The sequence below is a fragment of the Oncorhynchus mykiss genome, chromosome 21, assembly GCF_013265735.2.
Source record: "Oncorhynchus mykiss isolate Arlee chromosome 21, USDA_OmykA_1.1, whole genome shotgun sequence".
NCBI lineage: Eukaryota > Metazoa > Chordata > Actinopteri > Salmoniformes > Salmonidae > Oncorhynchus > Oncorhynchus mykiss.
The window spans coordinates 23,070,438-23,094,024 of NC_048585.1; the positions used below are offsets into that span (position 1 = coordinate 23,070,438).

Consider the following 23,587-nt stretch of genomic DNA (forward strand, 5'->3'; position numbering starts at 1 on the left):
CACTCTCAGTAGTGCATCTCTCTATATACACTGCTCAAAAAAATAAAGGGAACACTAAAATAACACATCCTAGATCTGAATGAATGAACTATTCTTATTAAATACTGTTTTCTTTACATAGTTGAATGTGCTGACAACAAAATCACACAAAAAATGATCAATGGTAATCAAATTTATCAACCCATGGAGGTCTGGATTTGGAGTCACACTCAAAATTAAAGTGGAAAACCACACTAGAGGCTGATCCAACTTTGATGTAATGTCCTTAAAGCAAGTCAAAATGAGGCTCAGTAGTGTGTGTGGCCTCCACGTGCCTGTATGACCTCCCTACAACGCCTGGGCATCCTCCTGATGAGGTGGCGGATGGTCTCCTGAGGGATCTCCTCCAAGACCTGGACTAAAGCATCCGCCAACTCCTGGACAGTCTGTGGTGCAACTTGGTGGATGGAGCGAGACATGATGTCCCAGATGTGCTCAATTGGATTCAGGTCTGGGGAACGGGCGGGCCAGTCCATAGCATCAATGCCTTCCTCTTGCAGGAACTGCTGACACACTCCAGCCACATGAGGTCTAGCTTTGTCTTGCATTAGGAGGAACCCAGGGCCAACCGCACCAGCATATGGTCTCACAAGGGGTCTGAGGATCTCATCTCGGTACCTAATGGCAGTCAGGCTACCTCTGGCGAGCACATGGAGGGCTGTGCAGCCCCCCAAAGAAATGCCACCCCACACCATGACTGACCCACCGCCAAACCGGTCATGCTGAAGGATGTTGCAGGCAGCAGAACGTTCTCCACCGCGTCTCCAGACTCTGTCACATCTGTCACATGTGCTCAGTGTGAACCTGCTTTCATCTGTGAAGAGAACAGGGCGCCAGTGGCGAATTTGCCAATCTTGGTGTTCTCTGGCAAATGCCAAACATCCTGCACGGTGTTGGGCTGTAAGCACAACCCCCACCTGTGGACGTCGGGCCCTCATACCACCCTCATGGAGTCTGTTTTTGACTGTTTGAGCAGACACATGCACATTTATGGCCTGCTGGAGGTCATTTTGCAGGGCTCTGGCAGTGCTCCTCCTGCTCCTCCTTGCACAAAGGCGGAGGTAGCGGTCCTGCTGCTGGGTTGTTGCCCTCCTACGGCCTCCTCCACGTCTACTGATGTACTGGCTTGTCTCCTGGTAGCGCCTCCATACTCTGGACACTACGCTGACAGACACAGCAAACCTTCTTGCCACAGCTCGCATTGATGTGCCATCCTGGATGAGCTGCACTACCTGAGCCACTTGTGTGGGTTGTAGACTCCGTCTCATGTTACCACTAGAGTGAAAGCACCGCCAGCATTCAAAAGTGACCAAAATATCAGCCAGGAAACATAGGAACTGAGAAGTGGTCTGTGGTCACCACCTGCAGAACCACTCCTTTATTGGGGGTGTCTTGCTAATTGCCTATAATTTCCACCTGTTGTCTATTCCATTTGCACAACAGCATGTGAAATCTATTGTCAATCAGTGTTGCTTCCTAAGTGGACAGTTTAATTTCACAGAAGTGTGATTGACTTGGAGTTACATTGTGTTGTTTAAGTGTTCCCTTTATTTATTTGAGCAGTGTATATCATTCTCCCTTTCCCCACTCGCTCTCTCCTTCCACTCCCTCCATCACGCTCCTCCTTACACATGAAACAGGTCTGGGATCAGGTTGGTGTGTGTCTCCCCTGTTCTCCTCTCTTCTCCCTTCTCTTGCCCCCACAATCTCCTCTTTGCCCTCCCTATATTTCCCCCACCTATCTCTCCCTCTTCCTGTATCTCTATCCCCTTATACAACACAGCAGTCTGGGTGGAAGTTGTCCCACACAAGGCGCCAGGTAGCCTGGCATTTAAGAGTGTTAGGCCTGTAATCTAAAGCTTGCTGGTTCGAATCACCGAGCTTACTAGGTGGGAAAAAAAGATGTCGATGTGCCCTTAAGCAAGACACTTAACCCTAATGTACACACAGAGAGATCAAACACACACGCATACTAGTCAACCTTTCCACATCATACACCCCTCAGTCCCACCACCAGAGGAGAGAGAGCGAGGTGGAGGACAGTAGCTGATATGAATGTGTTTTGTGATCCAGCTGCAGTAGTCCGGTCCCACAGACGTCAATTCAACGTTGGTGCAACACTGGTTGAATCAACGTGGAAATGTTGATTCAACCAGTGTGTTCCCAGTCCGGGGGGGCTCACTCTTGTGTCTCTGTTCCAAGGACAGTTCAGTTCCCCATGGCCTTGACTCTTGACCCAGACCTCTGCCTCCCACTCCTGTGATCGCCCCAAGTGTGCAGGGTCACCATAGCAGGTTGTGAACTCTGACCTGGCCAGGAGAAGAGCTGGACTACCCACACCTGGCATGTGTGGAATATCTCGGCACCGTGAGCTCATCCACGTCGCTCTGACGAGAACGCCAGGAATGGTCCGGAATGCCGCAGCAAACACCCTCTCCCTAAAGCCAAACATTCTGTCTGCTCTCCCATCTCTCTGTTATGGTCAACATTCCCTGAGTCTGTGTGAACGTGTCAGTGTTTTGGGAGAGGGGGAGGGGTGTATTAGTACCTAATCTGGTGAGGGAGAGAAAGACAGGAGGAGGAGCAGGAGGGAAATGAAAGATGATGAGGATATTTTCATCAAATGAATCTGAGGTATTCCAAGGCTCCTGATGGAGAAATGTAACTCTGTTGTTTTAGAGTCTATAAACAGCAGTGTTTGTTTGTGTGTGTGAGTGTGTGCTTCTACTTATCGGTCTTGTGTCCTCACTAACCCGAAGGACAGGGGTTTTTCCACAGTGAGGAAATCTAAAGAAAATGTAGTGCCTCAACATTTGCCCGGAATGACATTATTACTTTAACACACCATCAAAGAAAGAGAGAGGACATCATCATATTTCTATAGATATATACAAGTAATACTGTACAGGAGCAGACACAGGAAGGAATAGAGATGAATTCAGGGCTCTGTAGGTCACAGCAGTATTACATATTGGGAGGTAATATGTGTATTGTCATATATATTCAGTGGTGTATGTTGTGATAGGACAATTTTTTTTATCTCTAGAGGTTATCCTGCCCAAATTCCAGAGTCAAAAACAGATCAGTTGGACTGAAGCTGGATGGATTTGTGCTCATCAGACATGCAGCCACACACAGACACACACAGAGTTCACAACATACATACACATTCGCAAACACACCTGGACCACCTGTAGTGGCATGTATGGCTTATTCAACATCCTTCTGTGTGTACACATCTGTGTCTGTTACACAGCTTGACAGACAGTTTGTTGTAACAGAACACATTGGGGAAAGTGGCAAAGGTCACCATCCACCACAAGCCTTCCTACAGGGGTCACAAGGGGTCAAATGTGTCCTTCGGTTGTCCAGTCTTGAGGTCAACCCATGATCCTATTGGCCCTTCTGCCCTGGGCTAAAGTGCTACAGAGAGGGAGTGGCTGGGTGTCTATGTATGCATGGAAGAGAGGGCCGAACTGTCACTCAAACAGAGGCTCATAGAGTCTGTATATGTTCTCTCTGCCAGCCACACACTCTTATTGGCCCAGGGCAGATAGGGGCGGGCATTTATAGTCTGTTTAGTCCCCACCTCCATAAGAGAACTCCCCCTCCAGAGAAGGCAAAAACAAATTAATGGCAGTGTCTTCTTTCTCCTCTCTCTGTCTCTCTCTCCATCTATCAGTCAGTCTGTCCATCTCCCAGTGTCCTCCGTCTGTTTACCAGGTGCAGTCTTTCTTCATTAGTGTGAGGACCTTGCGTCCAAGGCTGGCTCTCCAGGGCTTGACGAAGCTCTTCATGTTGACAATAAGCCGGTTCTGCTTCCTGTCTGCATGGCCCGCCACCAAGTACTCCCCACCTAAGTAGTCAAAGCATAAACAGAGACATCATTAGCTCAGCAGCCCTGCGTGTGTGTGTACGTAACTGTGCGTGTGTGTGTGCACACGTGTGCCTGTGAATAGGTGTGTGTGTGAGACTGGCCTGGGTTGAGGATGGGGCAGGTGCAGCCCCGTGCGGTCCAGGACTCTGGGTAGAGTGTTACTCGTCCTTTCTGGATTTTCACCTTAGTATTCTGACTCAACACCTTCTGAACCTTCACCTCCAACTCAGCATGGGAGCCCTTATCATGGGCTGACAAGACCTTAACCTTTAACACTGAAACAGAGAGGGAGGGAGGAGAGAGGTAAAGATGGAGTGATAGAGAGGGAGAGGGAGGGAGGGAGGAGAGAGACAAAGATGGAGGGAGAGCGAGGGAGGAGAAAGAGAGAGAGAGAGGGAAGGAAGGAAGGAGGAGATAAGGAGAGAGAGAGCGAGAACGGTAGGAAAGGAGAGAGGGAGGGAGTAGAGTGGGGAGAGGAGGAGAGGGAGGGAGAGAGAAAGAGGGAGGGAGGGAAAGAGATATGAGACAGAGACAGAGATATTTAGAATTTTAACAAGCCTTTATTGTACAATAAAATACTGGTTACATAGAGTTATCAATAAACAAACAACAGTGGAAATCAATAAACAAACAACACAGTGGAAACCAAGGAAGCAAAAAAACAAATATGGTGTTATTACCACCATCTCTCTTACTGTTGTTCATGTGTGTCTCAGTACTCACCATAGGCAAACTTCATGGTGCAGAAGAGTTTGCTGTTAGCCAGGACCTGCTCCTTACACTCACATTTCTCTGCAGGGGATACAATCATATTGACATATTACACACCAATATCCTGTCCGGATATGTGACTGATACCTGCTCTGTGGGTGAGTGGGTGTGTGTGTGTGTGTGTGTGTGTGGACTTAGATAAGTGGTGACTTAGGAATGTGAGGACAGGGTGTGTGATCAAGGAGGAATTTGTCTTCCTCAGCTGTAGACCCTGGGAGATCGAGGAGAAGGACATTTTGGAAACTGTCCACAGACACACAGATTGTTGTTCTCTGCCCTTGTAAGGATGTACCATAACTTTCACTACTTAACCATTAACGCTTGGGCACTGGGCTGTGGAGCAGACCACACACACACACATACACACACACAGTGGTGACCCCATGTCTAACCTGAGTAGTGTAGGGCAGAAAAGAGCTCGTCTCCCCTAAAGATCCTCACCAGCTCACTGGAGTTTCCCTCCAGATTATACAGGTCCCGATCTGACCTGCACACACATACACATTATAGACTTGCTGTTAATATAAACGTAATATTATATATATAATATCCAACGGTGTGTATGTGTTTGTGTGTGTGTATATATATATATATGACTCACCCGGACATGCAGTATCCCGTGAAGGGGTCGCAGTCTCCCGCACAGTCGCACGGACGGCAGCCGTAGTCATGGAAACCCCAGTATCCCACCATGCACCTGTCGCAGTGGGAGCCCCCCACACCGGCCTTGCAGACACAGTCTCCGTTGGTAGGGTCACAGAGAGACCCCCCACCCAGGTGGAAGGGTATTGAACCAAGGGGGTGGCAGCCACATGCTGGGAGGAAGAGAGGGATGAGAGATAGAGGGGAGACATGGCACATCAGTCACATATACATCAATAACTCCACCACAGCTAATCAAATACATCGGCACTCAACCCAATGTTATCTACTGACAAATAAACCACAGACATTCATTTGGATCTATTTGTACCTTACCACAGCGAATCAAATCCACCCACACTCAACCACAGCCAATTAAATCCACCACACTCAACCACAGCCAATCAAATCCACACAAAGTAAACCACTGCACACATTCAGATTGAGAACCCTAATGTTGGCAACATTTCCAGTTTATATATATTTTTTCTACCTATGTCTTTATTAGGCACTTATTAGTCATGTAGAGTTCCCTTTGTGTAACTGTCACACAGATAGACACACTCCAGAGCGTGCCACCTCATTGTAGCCCAGCCTGGAGGAGGAAGTGATAAGACTGGGAGAGGGAGAGAGACCACTTCACAAAGGACTCTGGACTGACTGGAACAGTCCAGGAAAACCACGAAGCACAATGGTCTCTTTGTCATCGTCTTATCAGATTGCGATCACACACACGCACAAGGATACATGCACGCGCGTACGACATGCGCATGCACCCAGGCACACGCGCAGGAATGCACAGGCATGCGCACACATCTTTCTCAAATACCTTCCACAGTTCTCTCTCCTGTCTCTGTCCCTTCTCTCAGCTGATAGTCTGTTCTTTAAACAGACCACAGCAATATAAGATAGCACAGTCAGTGCTATGTTCTGCCCACTCAACAACCACCTCACACACACACACACCATAACCCCCCTATGAAACACACATCTTGCAAAGGCTCAAAACACACACACATACACACCACATAAAATGTACACATAAATTCACAAACACACATTCTTGCTGTCCTACTAGTCTGAATTACAAGATAACTTTTCAGGGGTGAGAGTAACAGCCAAAGTATGTATCAGTATCACCATAAATCTGTACTCATCTGAGCGAGGGATACAAGGGCGGGGGGGACTAGAGAGAGACAAGAGGAGGGAGAGAGAGATGGGAAGGGGAGGCGGAGGGGTGGTGTAGAGCTTTATTTCTGTTGTTTAATGATGCTTGAAGCCCCCCCCCCCCCCCCCCCCCCCCCATCCTACCCCACTGGCAGTAAATTACTATTTAACCAGAGCCAGACCCCCTGTGTCTCTCCCCCGCTCCCCTGGTCTGGGTGCAGGGAGAGGATGTCACAAGGCTCTACTGTCTGAGACCCAGACAAGGCTGTACCTTTATCACTTATCGCCGTGGGCAACAAATATAAGATAAGATGCATCTGTAGTTTCATTCATTTTGTATCTTTCATTATCAACAGACATTGTAAAGTCCCATGCACACACACACACACACACACACACACACACACACACACACACACACACACACACACACACAATCACACACTCAAAGACAGGGGAATCATTACACGGACATCTAAATCCAAAGGCAAATGTAAGGCAGCTAGGAGAGACAGTCTCTCTCTTCAGGGTTTTCCCGATTTACGATAATACACTTGAACTTGAAATCATTTCTCTTCCTGAAAAGCATATATTGAGGCCCTGTTGAGACTGTAGTGTTCAGTCACCTCAAGTGATAGCAAACCTAGAAGCAGCAAAGTCATCAGCACACACACACGCAGGTGCACACACACTTTCCCTCTCTCTCTCTCGCTCTCTCACGTTGTATAATAGGATCATGTTGTATAAGAGGACATTGTTAATACATTAATTGTATAATTACTGGAGTTTAGAGATGAGAATGTGTGGAGTGGTGTGTGTGTGTGTGTTGACGCAGTGAGCTCTCACAATGAGACCATTATGGGTCTGTAGTGATACGTGACAGAGCAGCTGCCCGAACAACCACAGAACACACCCACTTAGAAAACAAACAAAAATGTATCTCACACACACACACTCATTGTTACTGTGTGTGTGTGAGCTTGCGGCTGGATTGTGTGTTTTCTTTAAAGAGCTCCACCATGCCTGGAATTGGAAATATGTTCCTAGAGACGGAGAGAAATTCCTCAGTTGTCAGATTTCAACCTCACTCTGACACTGGGGTTCCCCTCCTAAACGTGTCCTGTCTACAAACATTCCCCAGATATGTGTTACACTCTCACTTATTGACAATGTGAAAATACCAACATGCTACAGACTTCCCTAAAGGCAAACCTAAACACATGCACACAAGCATGCAGTGACGCACACACACACCAGCCGGCGTCTCCCCAGCCTTCTGCATAACTGTGGGGCTGAGCTCACTGGGTCAAATCAGACAGATAATCAGAGAATGTAGCCACTGTCGTCTTTATGGATGGGTATCTAGTGTTTACTTAAGTCCCATCACAGAGCACAAACAACACACACACACACACACACACACACACACACACACACACACACACACACACACACACACACACACACACACACACACACACACACACACACACACACACACACACACACACACACACACACAAATGCAGAAGACACATTTCAGTTGAATGCATTCAGTTGTACAACTGACTAGGTATCCCCCTTTCCCGTTCCTTTTCCTTACATGAGTCACCACTGTGTTAATTAGTGATGACGAGCCACTCCAGTGACTCACAGAGAACACAAACAGCCATAACAACAGGGACAGGGGTTGGGGTAGGCAGTGTGAGTGTGTGACCCTCAGGTCCCAGGTATGCCCCAGTCTGATGATTCATCTATGTGTAATCCTCAGAGAGAGTGTAGGCTGTGTGAAAGACAAAACACAAACACACTGACACACACACAAAGAACCAGGTGCCCATCAGGAGCGACGTTATCCAGCACGTCTCGGCTTGCGATCTCAGCAATCAGCATTCCGGACAGAAATGAGTTGGCTCTGCCAGTAAGGGTGTGTGTATACGGTGTGTATGTGTCTCATGTTTTCTGGATTCCTACGGTGTGTGTTTATGTGTGTGAGTGTTTGTGTGATTGAGTCAATGAGTGAGTGATAGAGCAAGCCAGTGAATGTGAGTCAGACATGGGTTCAAATGCTACTTGAAATCTTTGAAGTACATTGAGCTTTTGCTTTAGCCATCTGGAGTGCGTATGCGTGAGTTTGTCTTACGTTTACAGGAGTCCTGGGCCGTGTGCGCCCTCTGGGGGTCTCTGTAGAAGCCAATCTTACAGCTCTGACAGTTGCGTCCCTCTGTGCTGTGTAGACACTCACACACACCTCCGCTGCGCTGGCCGGACTCCCGCCACACCGACCAATCAAAACTGCAGCTCTGGGCATGCCCGTTACACTTACACTCTATAGGGAGACAGGACGGGACATCAGAATCACAGATATCTGTCAATCTTCTCTAAACAGGCACTGATTGGTCATCATGATCAATGATGGCTGTAAGTGCGTTGTTCCTGACCAGATCTCATCCTCAGATAGAACTCCTGGCCCTAGTGTATAGTGAATAGCAGTAGTGTCACTCACTCCTGCACTCGTGTGGAGCCCCTGTGAGTCCGTCCGCAGGTTGCCAGGGTCGGTCGTTGTAGAGCGGAGCGCAGCGCTCACAGTGAACACCTGCAGTGTTGTGACTACACACACACTTCCCATGAACCTGAGAGAGAGGAAGATGAGAGGGAGAGGAGGAGAGGAAGGGAGAGAGAGGAAGAGGAAAGGGAGAGAAGGAGAAAGGGAGAGGGAGAGGAAGGGGGGGACAAAGAGGTCAGTGTAAGGGAGAGAGCAGTTCCCACGTGAGATCAGCAGCACCCCAAGTCTAACCCCTGGGGGTCGGGGGGGCTCCCCTGCCTGTTCTCTTTCAGATCCTGTCCTGTAATTGCTGAATGGAGACTGATTGTTTGGCTTCATCGCTGGAAATGAACATTGGCCTTGTGACGAAAGAGGCCTGAAAAGGACAGTGTCTGAGTGTGTGTGTGTGTGTGTGTGTGTGTGTGTGTGTGTGTGTGTGTGTGTGTGTGTGTGTGCATGGAAATATGTAGCGCTGAGAGCACAATAACAGTCTCCTTGTCATTCCTGTGAGTTGGAATGTCATGCACGCGGGTTAATGATGTACTCTAGGTGGGAGGTTGACAAGGCATCTGAGGTAGCTATTTATCTGTTTGGGTTACAGTGCCTCTGTGTGGGGGAACAGAGACACAGAGAGAGGCCTGAACACACACACACACACACATTCAAACACACAGACGCATGCACACACACACACTGAACACAAACACTCACACACACACTCCAACCCCTGCGGTAGTTTCAGTTTCCCACGGTGTATGGCTATAGAGGATGCTGCCCTCTACCACAAAATGCCCTCTCCCCTATGCTGCACAGACGCTCACACAGAGGGTTAAACACAGGCATGGGAGAGACCTGTAGCTACCGGAACTGGGACATATCCCAGGCCCTTGCACTAACCCCAGATCGAACCCTAACCTTATCTCAAACTCAACCCCAGCCACTGTGCCAGCCCAAGACATAACTCCAACCATATTCCATCAACCAGGAGAATGGAGGAAGATAAGGACAGGCAGGTAAGACAGTGTGAGAAATGGATGTGGTAGATCTGGATTGGACAACATAGAGAAAATGAGTAAAGGAACTCTGTGTACATCACTACATCAATGAGAATGGAATCATCTGTAACCAGGACTGATTGTGGAAAAGGGGGAAGGAGGCAGGTAGAGAGAAGAAGAGGGGGGAGGAGAGGAGAAGAGAAAGAGGGGGGAAGGAGAGGAGAGACATTGGCCAAGGTCCAGACAGCTGGTATTCCAAACAATTTCACATGTTTACCTGCTTGATATACACATACACCAATAGACACACACATAAATACATACCCAGGCAGCCAGGCTCCCAGGCACGCACACAAATAAAATGCACGCACACTCCTTCCTGCCCTGAGCTTGTGTGTATGTTCTGTTTTGACAGGCCTGTATTTCAAACACTCTGACCCTCTGATAAAGAGGTTGTTGGACATGGACAGGGAGGGGTGGCAGAGGGTACAGACGGGTGCTCAGGAAGACCTTGGCAGCCCCACACCCAGAGGATGGGCGTCACTTACGCCCATTTCCCCTCACACATCAAAAGCTTTATGGGCCAATGTGAAATTAAGTCATTCATCAGCAGCGTGTGTGTGTATTCATCCAAACAACATGATAAGTGTGTGTGTTAATCCGATCATTAGCGTGTGTGTGTACTCAGGCAAACACCTGTATAGCACAATACTCTCCATGAGGTGCAGTCTTTAAATTCCAACACCTCTCCAGAGACTCATTCTCAGACTCCAGTTACTGTGCAAGTCTCTACAGCCCTTAGAGACTCTTACTGCCTCTCCATTTGCTATGCTAATTGCTGCTAACGCTCCAGTAGCTGAGCATGGGCCCAGAGGGTTGGATGTGGGTCAAAAACTGGCTCTGTGGTCAACTCAGAGTGGCTCACACAGACCATGATCACCTTCCCATGTGGTCTGGACCTGTGAGCCCTGCAACACAACAACAAAAACACTGTTTCTCCCCAAAAACACTTCGGACTGCACAAAACTGTCTGGGCACTAATAGCCCTCAATATCAAGGCCACTGATTATTGGGTTTACTTACTTGCTCTCTCTCTCACACACACACACACACACACACACACAAACAGCTTTGTTTTCATGAATTTTCAAGAAGCCCCTAGCCACGACACACTTAAGGGGGCGGGGGCGGCTGTGGGCGAGGTCGGCCCGGGCCTACCCCGCCTACCACACGGTTTCATTTGCTGAGGCTTTCCAGACAAGCGATGCGCAGAGCTGGGTTTGTGTTGCTCAATGGGTTCGCCTGGGCATGTTCAGTAAAAAAATTGTTTTGGAAAGTTGCAGACTCAAATGCCATGAATATAACTGACATTATATCTTAAATCAGAGAGGCATGTTTGTTCTACATTTTACATTTATATCTGAAAGTTGGCCAACGTTGTGTCCGTCCTCCTGCTGAACGCGGCCCTGGTACACGCTTGTCCCTGCCAATGTGAAGCTAGCCACATTAACAATTAGCCACAAAAGTGGAATTTGCGGTTCTGAACAAAAGTCCCTCATTAAAAGTGATGCAAACATACAAATAGTGGATAGAATCATGCCAGCTTTGGACTAGATAATGCTAAATACGGTTGGAATGTTGTTAGAATTTAAGATTTAATACAATAAATAATTAGTTTGACAAACAGAAAACCACTGTTGAAATCATGGGTGCACAAAATCCTGGCTCCTGAACTGCTATTTTGTGGGGGTTTTTTGAGCTGAACTTAACTTTTTTTGTACATAATGTTTCCGCCATCGGTTCCTATGACCGAAAAGAGCGTCTGGACATCAGAACAGCAATCACTAACCTCGATTTGGATGAAGATTTCTACTTCAATGAGTCGGCGGCACAGGACATACTGCTCACACCAGACCCTAAATCCGGCAATATAAAGGCCAACGTGTGGGCACCCGGATGAAACTATGGCGGCAGGTAAATAAACCGCCTCTACCCTCTGTTCTATTGGTGAATGTACAATCACTGGAGAATAAACTGGACGAGCTCCGTTTGAGACTATCCTACCAATGGGACCTGAAGTAATATCCTTTTTCTTGGAAACTTGGCCATATCATGGTCCAAACACACCAACACAGTCGAGAAGAGGGCATGACAACGCCTCTTTCCCCTCAGGAGTCTGAAAAGATTTGGAATGGGTCCTCAGATCCTCAAAAAGTCCAACAGCTGCACCATTGCGAGCATCTTGACTGGCTGCATCACCGCTTGATATGGCAACTACTTGGTATTCGACTGCAAGGCGCTACAGAGGGTATTGCGCACAGCCTTGTAGTACATCACTGGGGCCGAGTTCCCTACCATCCAGGACCTCTATACCAGGCGGTGTCAGATGAAGGCCCTAAAAATTGTCAAAGACTCCAGCCACCCAAGTCATAGACTGTTCTCTCTGATACCTCACGGCAACCAATGCACCAAGTCTGGAACCAACAGGACCCTGAACAGCTTATACCCCCAAGCCATAAGACTGCTAAATTGTTAGTTAAATAGTTAACCAAATATCTACCTGGACGATTTGCATTGACCCTTTTTGCGCTCACTTTTTTGACTCCTCACATACGCTGCTGATACTGTTTATTATCCATCACTATATTCCTGGTTAGATGTACATATCTACCTCAATTACCTCGTACCCCATTCACATCAACTCGGTACTGGTACCCCATGTATTTATCGTTACTAATTGTGTATCTATTATTACTTTTATTATTGTTTTATTTCTCAATTTTCTTTCTCTCTGCATTATTTCTGAAGGGCCTGCATGCAAGCATTTCACTGTTAGGCCACACCTGTTGTTTACAACAACAACTAAAATGTTTGAAATCCCACTGTGGATGTATTAAGACTGCATAATTGCTTTGGGGGCATATTTATATGCACTGTACAGACTTACCCATGGATTGTGCACCCATGAAACGGGGTATCAGTCTACACAGTGACACCCACAGAACATAACTATGTAGAGTTTACATAAATGTTAATGTAGCCGATGTGAAATTGCTAGCTAGTTAGCGTTGGTGCGCGCTAGTTGCGTTTCAATCGGTGACATCACTTGCTCTGAGACCTTGAAGTAGTGGTTCCCCTTGCTCTGCAAGGGCCGCGGCTTTTGTGGAGCGATGGGTAACGATGCTTCGAGGGTGACTCTTGACGTGTGCAGAGCGTCCCTGGTTCGCGCCCAGTTCGGGGCGAGGGACTGACGTAAAGTCTATACTGTTAGCGTATTAGCTCTAAATATCTCAAGGGTCTAATGTCCATTGTTCATGTAGCTTGGCCCAAGCAAGTCTCTTATTATTATCGGTGACCCATAGTTGTGGTTTCTTTGCAGCAATTTAAACATGAAGCCCTGATTCACACAGTCTCATCTGATCAGTTGATGTTGAGATGTGTCTGTTACTTGAACTCTGTGAAGCATTTATTTGGGCTGCGATCTGGGGTGCAGTTAACTCTAATGAACTTATCCTCTGCAGCAGAGGTAATTCTGGGTATTTCTTTCCTGTGGCGGTCCTCATGAGAGACAGTTTCATCATTGTGCTTGTTAGTTTTTGCGACTGCACTTGAAGAAACTTTCAAAGTTCTTGACATGTTGTGGATTGACTAACCTTCATGTCTTAAAGTAATGATGGACTGTTGTTTTGCTGTTTGAGCTGTGCTTGCCATAATATGGACTTGGTCTTTTACCAAATAGGGCTATCTTCTGTATACCACCCTTACATTGTCACAACACAGCTGATTGTCTCAAACGCATTAAGAAGGAAACATATTCTTAACTTTGATCAAGATACACCTGTTAATTGAAATGCATTCCAGGTGACTACCTCATAAAGCTGGTTGAGAGAATGCCAAGAGCGTGCAAAGCTGTCATCAAGGCAAAGGGTGGCTACTTTGAAATATATTTTGATTTGTTTTACAGTTTTTGCATGATTCCATATGTGTTATTTCATAGTTTTGAGGTCTTCACTACTATTCTACAATGTAGAAAATAGTCAAAATAAAGAAAAACCCTTGAATTAGTAGGAGTTTCCAAAATTTTGACTGGTACTGTATGTGCTGACATATCAAAAAGCAGAGTGTGGTGGAATGCAAACCAACGTGGTGGAATTCAACCAATGAAAACGTGTGATGGGCGGGGCTGGTACAGGCCCGACTCTGCCCACAACTAACCCCGCCTTGTTCCATGGCGAGGGGTACTCAGAATTTTCTGGACTTTTTGGGGAGGAAAAATATATTCCCATTCAAAATCCTATTTTCACTTAACCTAACCTAAACCTCAACCCCCTAACCCTAACTCCTAACCTAAAACCCTAACCCTGATCTTAGCCACAAACACAACACTTAACCCTTAAGCCTAAAATAGCATTTTAACAAATTCACGACATGAACAAAGTCTTGTCAGGTCATTCTGGTCCTTATTAGGTAGGAAAACATGTACACAAACCCACACCCTCCCGTCTTGTTTGAGTGTGTTTGAGTGTGTTGAGTGTTGAGTGTTGAGTGTTGAGTGTTGAGTGTGAGAGAGAGAGAGAGAGAGAGAGAGAGAGAGAGAGAGAGAGAGAGAGAGAGAGAGAGAGAGAGAGAGAGAGAGAGAGAGAGAGAGCTTATATAACCTCATACCGTCCCCCGTCTCAACGCTTGTTTACCCAACTCTCCCACATATCACACTACAACGTTAGGTCGTGTTGTGATATTACCTGATGTTTAGAATATCAACATTAAAAAGCTTAAAACACATTCTGAGGATGCTTTTGTAGCCTAGATAGAGTCAAGTCCAAACTAGGTTAACTAGGTGTAGTCCACTGGGTTACTAGATAAGTCAGTGATATTATGGGGGAGGATTACAGACAGACACCTCTGATTACAGTGGGCTCACACAGAGGAGACAGACTGACCGGCTGCAAACACACAAGCTCCTAGATACTGTAATACTGCCACAGACACTGCTATTGTGGGCTTAACACTCATACACAAAGTTATAGTTACCCACAGTCAGACAGTCGCTGTGTGTCTATGTCTTTGTGTCTGCAGTCTAAAGGTTATTTTGTCACACTCACTTTCCCTGCTCTCTGGGCCTGCTGATTGCAATAGAATAGGCGCTCTGCTTCAAAAGGCATCGGGCGGAACTGCTTGTGGAGATGGCCGAGATAGGCGTTCCACAGGCAGTCTGGAAATGCTCGCTGCATCTCTAATGTCCATCTACACACTGTGAATCAGCCATGTCCATTCACACCTTTATCAGCGCACGCACACACACTTTTTTAGACTTCAACACCATCATTAGCCCAGTGCTGAATCAATATCAACATCTCTTTTGTAATCTGGATCACAGGAAAGGGAGCTCTTTATCTACCCAGACAGAGCAAGCCCAGCACAGGAAGTGGGACAGAGAAAGGTGATAGCCCTCATCACTATGCTAATGACTGACACACAAAACACATGCATGAACACGGGTATGCACGCACTTACACACATAGACAGTCAGATACGCAGACACAAACACAGACACACACACTCACCACATGGTTGGTTCTGTCCCTGACAGGGCGGTAACCGGGCGCGGGGACACACTGATCGGCGTGCCCGTTGCAGAAGCAGCTGCCCTTCACGATGAGGTCATAAATGGCGAAGTGCTGGGTGGGCGGGGCTCCAATGGTGGGATCTTTGGCCTGGCAGGGACAGGATTGGCACTCCTGCAGACGTACGCGCACGTTGGTCACCCTCAGCTGCTCCTGGCCTGCTACCCCATATGGGTCAAGAGCTTCCCATTGGGGGAGGGCACGATAGATCACCTGTCAATCAACCAATCCAACAGTCAGTCAAAATGATACGAGTTAGTGGCACCATGTTATTACGCAAGAGTTGGTGACAACACATCTTCTTTTCTGCACCGCTCTCTCTGTCTCTCTTTCTTTCTCTCTCGCTGAGTCTTGCATCCCTAAATTGATGATCCCTCCATTTTACCCCCCAGCCCAAGCACAATTGCCATCACATCGGTGGCTGCTCCTATGGCAACCTGTTACACTGCTGCTGTTGTTGAGGGTGAACTGTGTTCCTGAGAGGGCTGTGTTTCTGACACATATCACTGGAGCATAAGTGTGTTTCTGCCACAGATATCACTGGGGCAGAAGTGTGTTTCTGACAGATATCACTGGGGCAGAAGTGTGTTTCTGACACAGATATCACTGGGGCAGAAGTGTGTTTCTGACAGATATCACTGGGGCAGAAGTGTGTTTCTGACACAGATATCACTGGGGCAGAAGTATGTTTCTGACACAGATATCACTGGGGCAGAAGTGTGTTTCTGACACAGATATCACTGGGGCAGAAGTGTTTTTCTGCAACAGATATCACTGGGGAAGAAGTGTGTTTCTGACAGATATCACTGGGGCAGAAGTGTGTTTCTGACACAGATATCACTGGGGCAGAAGTATGTTTCTGACACAGATATCACTGGGGCAGAAGTATGTTTCTGACACAGATATCACTGGGGCAGAAGTATGTTTCTGACACAGATATCACTGGGGCAGAAGTGTGTTTCTGACACAGATATCACTGGGGCAGAAGTATGTTTCTGACACAGATATCACTGGGGCAGAAGTATGTTTCTGACACAGATATCACTGGGGCAGAAGTATGTTTCTGACACAGATATCACTGGGGCAGAAATGTGTTTCTGACACAGATATCACTGGGGCAGAAGTATGTTTCTGACACAGATATCACTGGGGCAGAAGTATGTTTCTGACACAGATATCACTGGGGCAGAAGTGTGTTTGTTTAAGGGGAGTTAGTTGTCATTGAGGGAAGTGTGTGATGCTGGGAGGGGGTGTTATTGGAGGAGAGTATGTATCCCTGATATAGATATCATTGGGTGAGGGGTGTGTGTTTGTGAGTCGAGCCCATGCTGTGTCTCCATTGGCTGTATGGCTGGCCTGGGGTGTGATGGGAGGAGCACTATTAAGTTTCCTGTTGTTGGAATAGGTCACAGAGTCATGGCATTGTGTTCCGCAATTAAGGGAACACAACAAATAGGGCAAGGGGCGCCAGTCCGCGGGAGAGGAGGACGAGACAAAAGAGCGGGCGAGAGATGCAGCCCCACATAACTCAGCCCTGGACAAAGGCTCTACGATAGCCCGGCGACACCGCAGCAACATTGTCACACACACATACAAACACATCCCCAATGGACAAACCCAAACTCCACACACAACATCCAATGAACATTCCCAACTACACACACACTTACCCAATCAACATTTCCATACCCTGCAAAAATTCCACAAGAGGTCTTCTGGATTCTCCAGAAGGGCACAGACTTCATGCAACCCACACAACGAAAGCAAACTCAAACACACATACAAACAAACAAATTAAGTCTCTCATTAAAGTTTTTATGAAATGTCAAGTCATTGTCTGGGTATGGTCTCCCAAACCATAGAAACAGAGAGAGCAGTCCCACAGAAATCTTAGTCAGGGGAGCATGTGGCATTTCTACGCTCATAATCTTTTCTTCCTGTTACAGTCTGAAAAACAGTGCAAGACTGGCTTTAACAGCCCTAATTCCATCAAAGCGCTGTGGACTGTATTCTGGTAAACAGGAACAATGGGCATTGATGGAGGGAGAGAGTGAGAGAGAGAGAGAGAGAGAAAGCGAGATGAGGGGGATGGGCCGTCTCGCCTGCAGGACCAACTTCCATCAGGGCAACGGCACTTCCTCCTTGACAGACAGACAGAGAGAGAGAGGTGTGTGGGGCTCTGTTTAGACGGCTCCCTCTCTAAGGAGGTTACAGTCTCTATAACACCTAAACACACACACTCTTCCAGCCCAGCTGACCTCATAAATAACACAAGGAGCCCTGAGCTCTCCAACAGAGAGACTAACGAGACCTCTTCAGTTAGTACCTGAACAAGCGTCCCAGGTTTTCCCCCATTCAGACGAACATGTTCAGCTCTCAGCACAAGAGATGACATGCTTTTTAATGTTCATCAGATAAAGGAGGGGGAAGCTGGGAATACCTGCTCCCTCACAGTATCGCTCCAAGCTAAGACACTCCTCCTCCCTGCTTCTTGCTATCCATCACAGTTAAACACTTATCTGATTGCAGGAGCCCAAACACTTAACACTGACTAAACACACACACACACACACACACACACACACACACACACACACACACACACACACACACACTTGACACATTGAGCTAGTAGGTGAAAGCCTGACATGGTAGGCATATTTGCATGTGCACCTTGCCCTCTGTATGAACATAAACACACAGAGCACAGCTCTCAGCTCCCAGGGTAAAGCACACACACAGTTCTGTACATGCCTTGCTGTCATCACCAGACAGGCCACAGACAGTTGAGTTGTCCGAATGATGGTTTTAGTTAATGATGAACATCACAAGATAAATACAGTAGGCATAGCGATAGAGAGAGAGATGAGGAGCTGAAAGGGCTCTGGAGTTTGGACCCCTCCCCTGACCTCAGGGTCATCAGACAGAGGTTAGAGGGTAAAGGTCATGCTACTATCACGGTGTCTCGCTGCTTCCCTCACACATAAGCATTCACACACAAACATGCATTGCACGCACATCACAACATGACTCGAGTAGCTTATAGTAGCTGGGTCCCTCAAATAAACACATACACACTTTCACATGCTCACACTTGCATGGACACACACACACACCACTCACAGGGGAAGACTGCTTTTGGATGTACAATACAGCGGATCATAAAAGATGACAGGATTACATGTAGGCAATCCTACCAGGGAAAGCCTGTGGAGCAATACCATTACAGAGTCAACATGCACTACATCAGAGATCATCAACTAGAGTCATTACAGAGTCAACATGCACTACATCAGGGACCATCAACTAGAGTCATTACAGAGTCAACATGCACTACATCAGGGATCATCAACTAGATTCATTACAGAGTCAATATGCACTACATCAGGGATCATCAACTAGATTCAGCCGCGGCCCATTTGTGTCTCAAGCGGGTGGTCGGGGGGACGGAACATAATTGGAAATAATTTTATAGACTGCAAAATGACCGCAAGAAGATCACAAATATATAATATTTGACTAAAACATAATAATTTCAAACCTTGCTTACGATTGTTTACGATCACGTGCCTCTCTATTATGCGTGGGAATACCTGGAATAGATTTTCAAAATGAAAATGACTTGGAGCTGATTTCCTGGTGTTTTTACAATGTTTTATGTCCAACAAAAAAACAACAACACATACACACATATTTTTTATTTATTTAAGTCAGTCAGTTAAGAACAAATTCTTATTTTCAATGACGGCCTAGGAACAGTGGGTTAACTGCCTGTTCAGGGGCAGAACGACAGATTTGTACCTTGTCAGCTCGGGGGTTTGAACTTGCAACCTTCCGGTTACTAGTCCAACGCTCTAACCACTAGTCTACCCTGCCGCCCCGTATATTGTTTTTTATTCTTCTCAGAAAACTTGGGGGGCACAACAAAACCACCAAATCCGGCCCTGTGAGCCACCAGTTGGGGAACCCTGCACTACATGATCTCCCTGCACTGGGTGAACTGTTAGCTCTGCCTTGGTAGGAGCTGAAACCCCTCACACACTGTTTCAGTTAGACATCAAGGAGCTGCCAGGAACCCTTCCTTGCCACATAATCCCTACACCCACCTGATAACCACCCTTCTGTAGTAATAGCACACTCCTCCGTAGTGCTGCTGCTGTCTTGGGCTCTATGGACTACCCAGGCCATAGAGAGCTGTAGAGAGGTTAGGGTGTGCAGACTGGAGTTCCAGCCCAGCACTAACACACCTGACTCAACTCATCACGGTTTTGATTAGTACCTGTATTTAGATTAGAGACCCATGATTCAGACACACAGGGGAACATGCAGGTTAGCTTTATGAATGGGGGGAAGTGGAGTGGACACTCCTGTGTGTAGTACAGTAGCCAACATCTATCATCCCTCCTTCCTTCCAGCTGTTCATCCGTCCATAAGTAAGGTGCCATGACAGGGCACATCCTGGACGGCTAGAGGTGTGAGTCTGAGCTGCTGTCTGGACTAACACCTGGTTCTGTCTCAGACAGTCCTGTCTGTCTGTCTGTCTGTCTGTCTGTCTGTCTGTCTGTCTGTCTGTCTGTCTGTCTGTCTGTCTGTCTCTGTCTGTCTCTGTCTGTCTCTGTCTGTCTGTCTCTGTCTGTCTGTCTGTCTCCGTACACACACACACACACACACACACACACACACACACACACACACACACACACAAGCCCTCCTCACCTCTCCCCTGGTACAGGGGTAAGCTCCAGAGTATTTGGAGGTGCAGGGGGCCCTGTCCAGCACTGCCTTTCCCTCCTCCAGTCCAAAGGTGGCGCTACAGTTCCTTGCGTAGTACTGCAATGTCTTCCAGGTCTGCCCAAAGTCCTGCGAGCGCTCCAGGGTCATGGCGGTAGGGCGGGGCGAGCGGAACACCATGATCAGGTGGGTGAAGATGAATTCTGCTTCCAGATCCAGCTGCAGAGTCTCAGACTCCACTTCCCCGGACGACTGCCACCAGGTGTTGGGGTGGCGGAAGGAGGAGTCGGCCATGGCTGCAGCCAGGTGGGCCTGCAGGGGCAGGGCCGCGTTGCACTCCCCACACCTGGCCGGGGGGCAGGGCACTGTGGAGGAGGAGGGGTCAGAGTAGGAGCAGTAGGGCTCTGTGCCCTTGTAGCCACACACGGTCTGGGTCAGGACCCTGCGGCCTAGCACCAGATTGCCCATTCGGGGGTTACACGCCTGGCTCTCACAGCGAGGGGCTACCCCCCCTACACGACCCACATCTATAGGATGAGAGAGAGGACAGGTTATAGGAGAAGGAGGAGGAGGAGGGTGAGGATGTGTGTGTGTGGTTGTGTGTGCGTCTGTGTGTATGTCATATAAACTTGAATCTAAAGTCTTAACTTGAATGCTTCAATGTGGACTTTGACACAGATCAAGTTTTGGGAAGCTATGGGAGGAGGATGTGCACTCCAGACGCATTCCAGATGCATTGCCCATGGGTCTTAAGAACACCTTCTGGGCAACACTGCCATCTTTAAGAGTCCTCTCTACTGCCAACATGCACACAAGGGCTGTTCTGTTCACAGCGGGGGTTTCATGGTTTTATAACACAACAATTCTGTTTATAATATGGGCAGGTATTCAAAATCAATTTTTGGCAGTCGACAATGGATGTTAGCTCACAGTAGCCTTCATTGTTATGGTATTTTGAGGTTATTACATAGTTATAAAAACACATCAGTATCTTTGTGTTTCGTTTGAAAACATTCTACATTATAGAGAAAATCTCAATGATATCATGAGACGCGAGTTTCACCTCGACACAAATAGAATGTTGACCCGAGGTGGTCAACAGAGCGGAGCGTAAGGAAATACTTTTGTCACCGTTGCTGCCCTTATCACGCGTATTGTTCCGAGACAGCGGGAACGCTACATTGTTGCACACAATGAATACACTGCCCATGAATCCAATTCGAATAGGATCAGTGTTTTTTTTAAAGAAAAAATACAAACCTGCAAGAATACCAGATAGTCCAGTACAGGTAAAAACAGCAAACAAAGTCCACATCATAGTTCCGACCCAAGAGCAAGTGTTCCCAAGAAGAGGTTAGCCGATGAGATACCTAGAGAGAAGCCTTGTGAATAGGCAACGCGACACCTCGTTGGCGTTATTCAAGTGGCAAATAGATGCTAGATTTCATCCGCGAATGTAAAACCAAGGTTCAAAGCCAGTGTAGGTTGTACTATCCATTTCAATAACAATCAAATATGATCAAAGAAGAACAAAGTCCCCAGTTTGACAACACAGAAGGTTCAGACACCCAGGGAAAAGTATTCCATTATGCCGCATTTACTTCTGCAAAGGCCGAGGACTGATTTTCGTTCTCTCGTATTCGTCGGGACCTTCTACCTTACAGTTAATTTGCTTGCTGATGGCCTGAAGATATACTGTGAATCTACTATAGAATACTGAGAGAGTGACAGCGGGCTTGCGGCTCCGCCCCGTCTCTTTGCATTTTTCTCTTTAAAGGAACATTCCTGGTAGTCAGGAGCCAGTCGGTGTCAGGTCAGAGCTGGCAAGCTGTGGTCATCCAAACCTCTCCAATCCACAGACACTCATCCGGATATTTTTTTTTAATGCGGTAAAGTTTGACACTTCGTGGAAACAAAACAAAGGAACGCAGAATAACAAAGCCAAGGGTCCAGAATGATTGAGGCTCGTGAGCTGAACATGATTCACATTGGGGGAAATAGTTGCCCCTTTTTAGAAAGGAGACGAACCACTTTTCCATCCAACCTTTTTATGCGAATAAAGTAGGCCTACATGTCCCATAAAAAAAAGTACAACATGCCTGATGGAAACAGCTAATATTGTCGGTCAAATATAAGGTTGGATATTTGTGTGTAGGTTCATGTATTATGCGAGAAATGAAGGTGGAAACGCTTTTATGACCAAATATTGACATAACCATCATATCGAAGTAAATTTGGAGTCACGGATGACATGTTTATGTGGTCATCCCACTAGGACTCGGGAAAGCATACAGTTTATTTGGCTACAGATTAAATACATGATGATGAACTTCATAGGGTGGTGAAAGTGCAAGGTGATGAGGTTAATGCTACTTTCCAATTAATATCGAGGATCTTATTCTGGTGACTTGATGAATCCATGTTTGGCTGCCGTTTGGCAAATTAAAACAATCTCACTCTTTTGGCCATAATAATCTTATCATGCGTAGACTGTACCCACAACTGTATCTGCAAGCTGGTGGCTAGAGCACATATGCCAATACCAGGGTGGGCACATTCGCTATATAACAAATGTTTTGTGACATCAGTAGAGTTGAAAATACAATGGAAACCCATTTAACTTTATTTTTTATTTTTATCTGTACATGGGAATTGAACCGCAACAGTTATTTTGTATGTGTATTATGTCATCACACACAGACTTTTAGCACAAGTCAATTTGATGTAAACACATCAAATGCGCATATTTTACTTATGCAGATTTGAGAATATTCACAAGAAAATCTGTCACCAATTGGATGGAAACCCAGCTAGTGACCCACTTTTAACTAAAGTAACTGCCCAGTGTTTCCAGATTTCTATGAAATATGACCTACAATAACTGACAATATGAGTGAAATAGTTTTCCTTCCAAGATGTTTTATTAATTATGTTAAAACAGCAGCGTTTCTGTGTTGGAATGGTGTGGGCATTCCCCAACAACAGAGTGGTGTGTGTGTACTGGACATTATAAATATTCACGCAAGTAAACCATTGACCGGCCAACTCATCCTCCTCTAGAATGCTGATAGGCCAGCTCATCCTCCTCAGGGAGATGACGTCATGTTATATGAGGAAATAGCAAGCATTTTTGAAACACCTGTTTGAGATACAAATTTGAGATTGAGGTTTTGAAGTGTTTTTTCTCCCATTTATG

General features: G+C 46.8%; 1 protein-coding gene across 2 annotated transcripts; it reads right to left on the minus strand.

Moving 5' to 3' along the window:
* Positions 1-1,577: 1,577 nt before the first annotated feature.
* On the minus strand, positions 1,578-22,174 carry ntn4 (netrin 4). Of its 2 annotated transcripts, XM_036957332.1 has the most exons (10): positions 21,652-22,168; positions 20,377-20,918; positions 15,601-15,873; positions 9,003-9,129; positions 8,640-8,825; positions 5,289-5,502; positions 5,080-5,174; positions 4,640-4,708; positions 4,018-4,191; positions 1,578-3,895 (listed from the first exon to the last, which is right to left on the minus strand). In XM_036957332.1, the coding sequence occupies exons 1-10, from the start codon at positions 21,707-21,709 to the stop codon at positions 3,756-3,758; spliced, it is 1,878 nt and encodes a 625-aa protein (XP_036813227.1). In that variant the 5' UTR covers positions 21,710-22,168; the 3' UTR covers positions 1,578-3,755. The 2 variants fall into 2 exon arrangements, with proteins under 2 accessions (XP_036813227.1, XP_036813228.1); XM_036957333.1 differs by lacking the exon at positions 1,578-3,895 and having other exon boundaries at positions 4,053-4,191; positions 5,129-5,174; positions 21,652-22,174.
* Between the last annotated feature and the right edge of the window lie 1,413 nt (positions 22,175-23,587).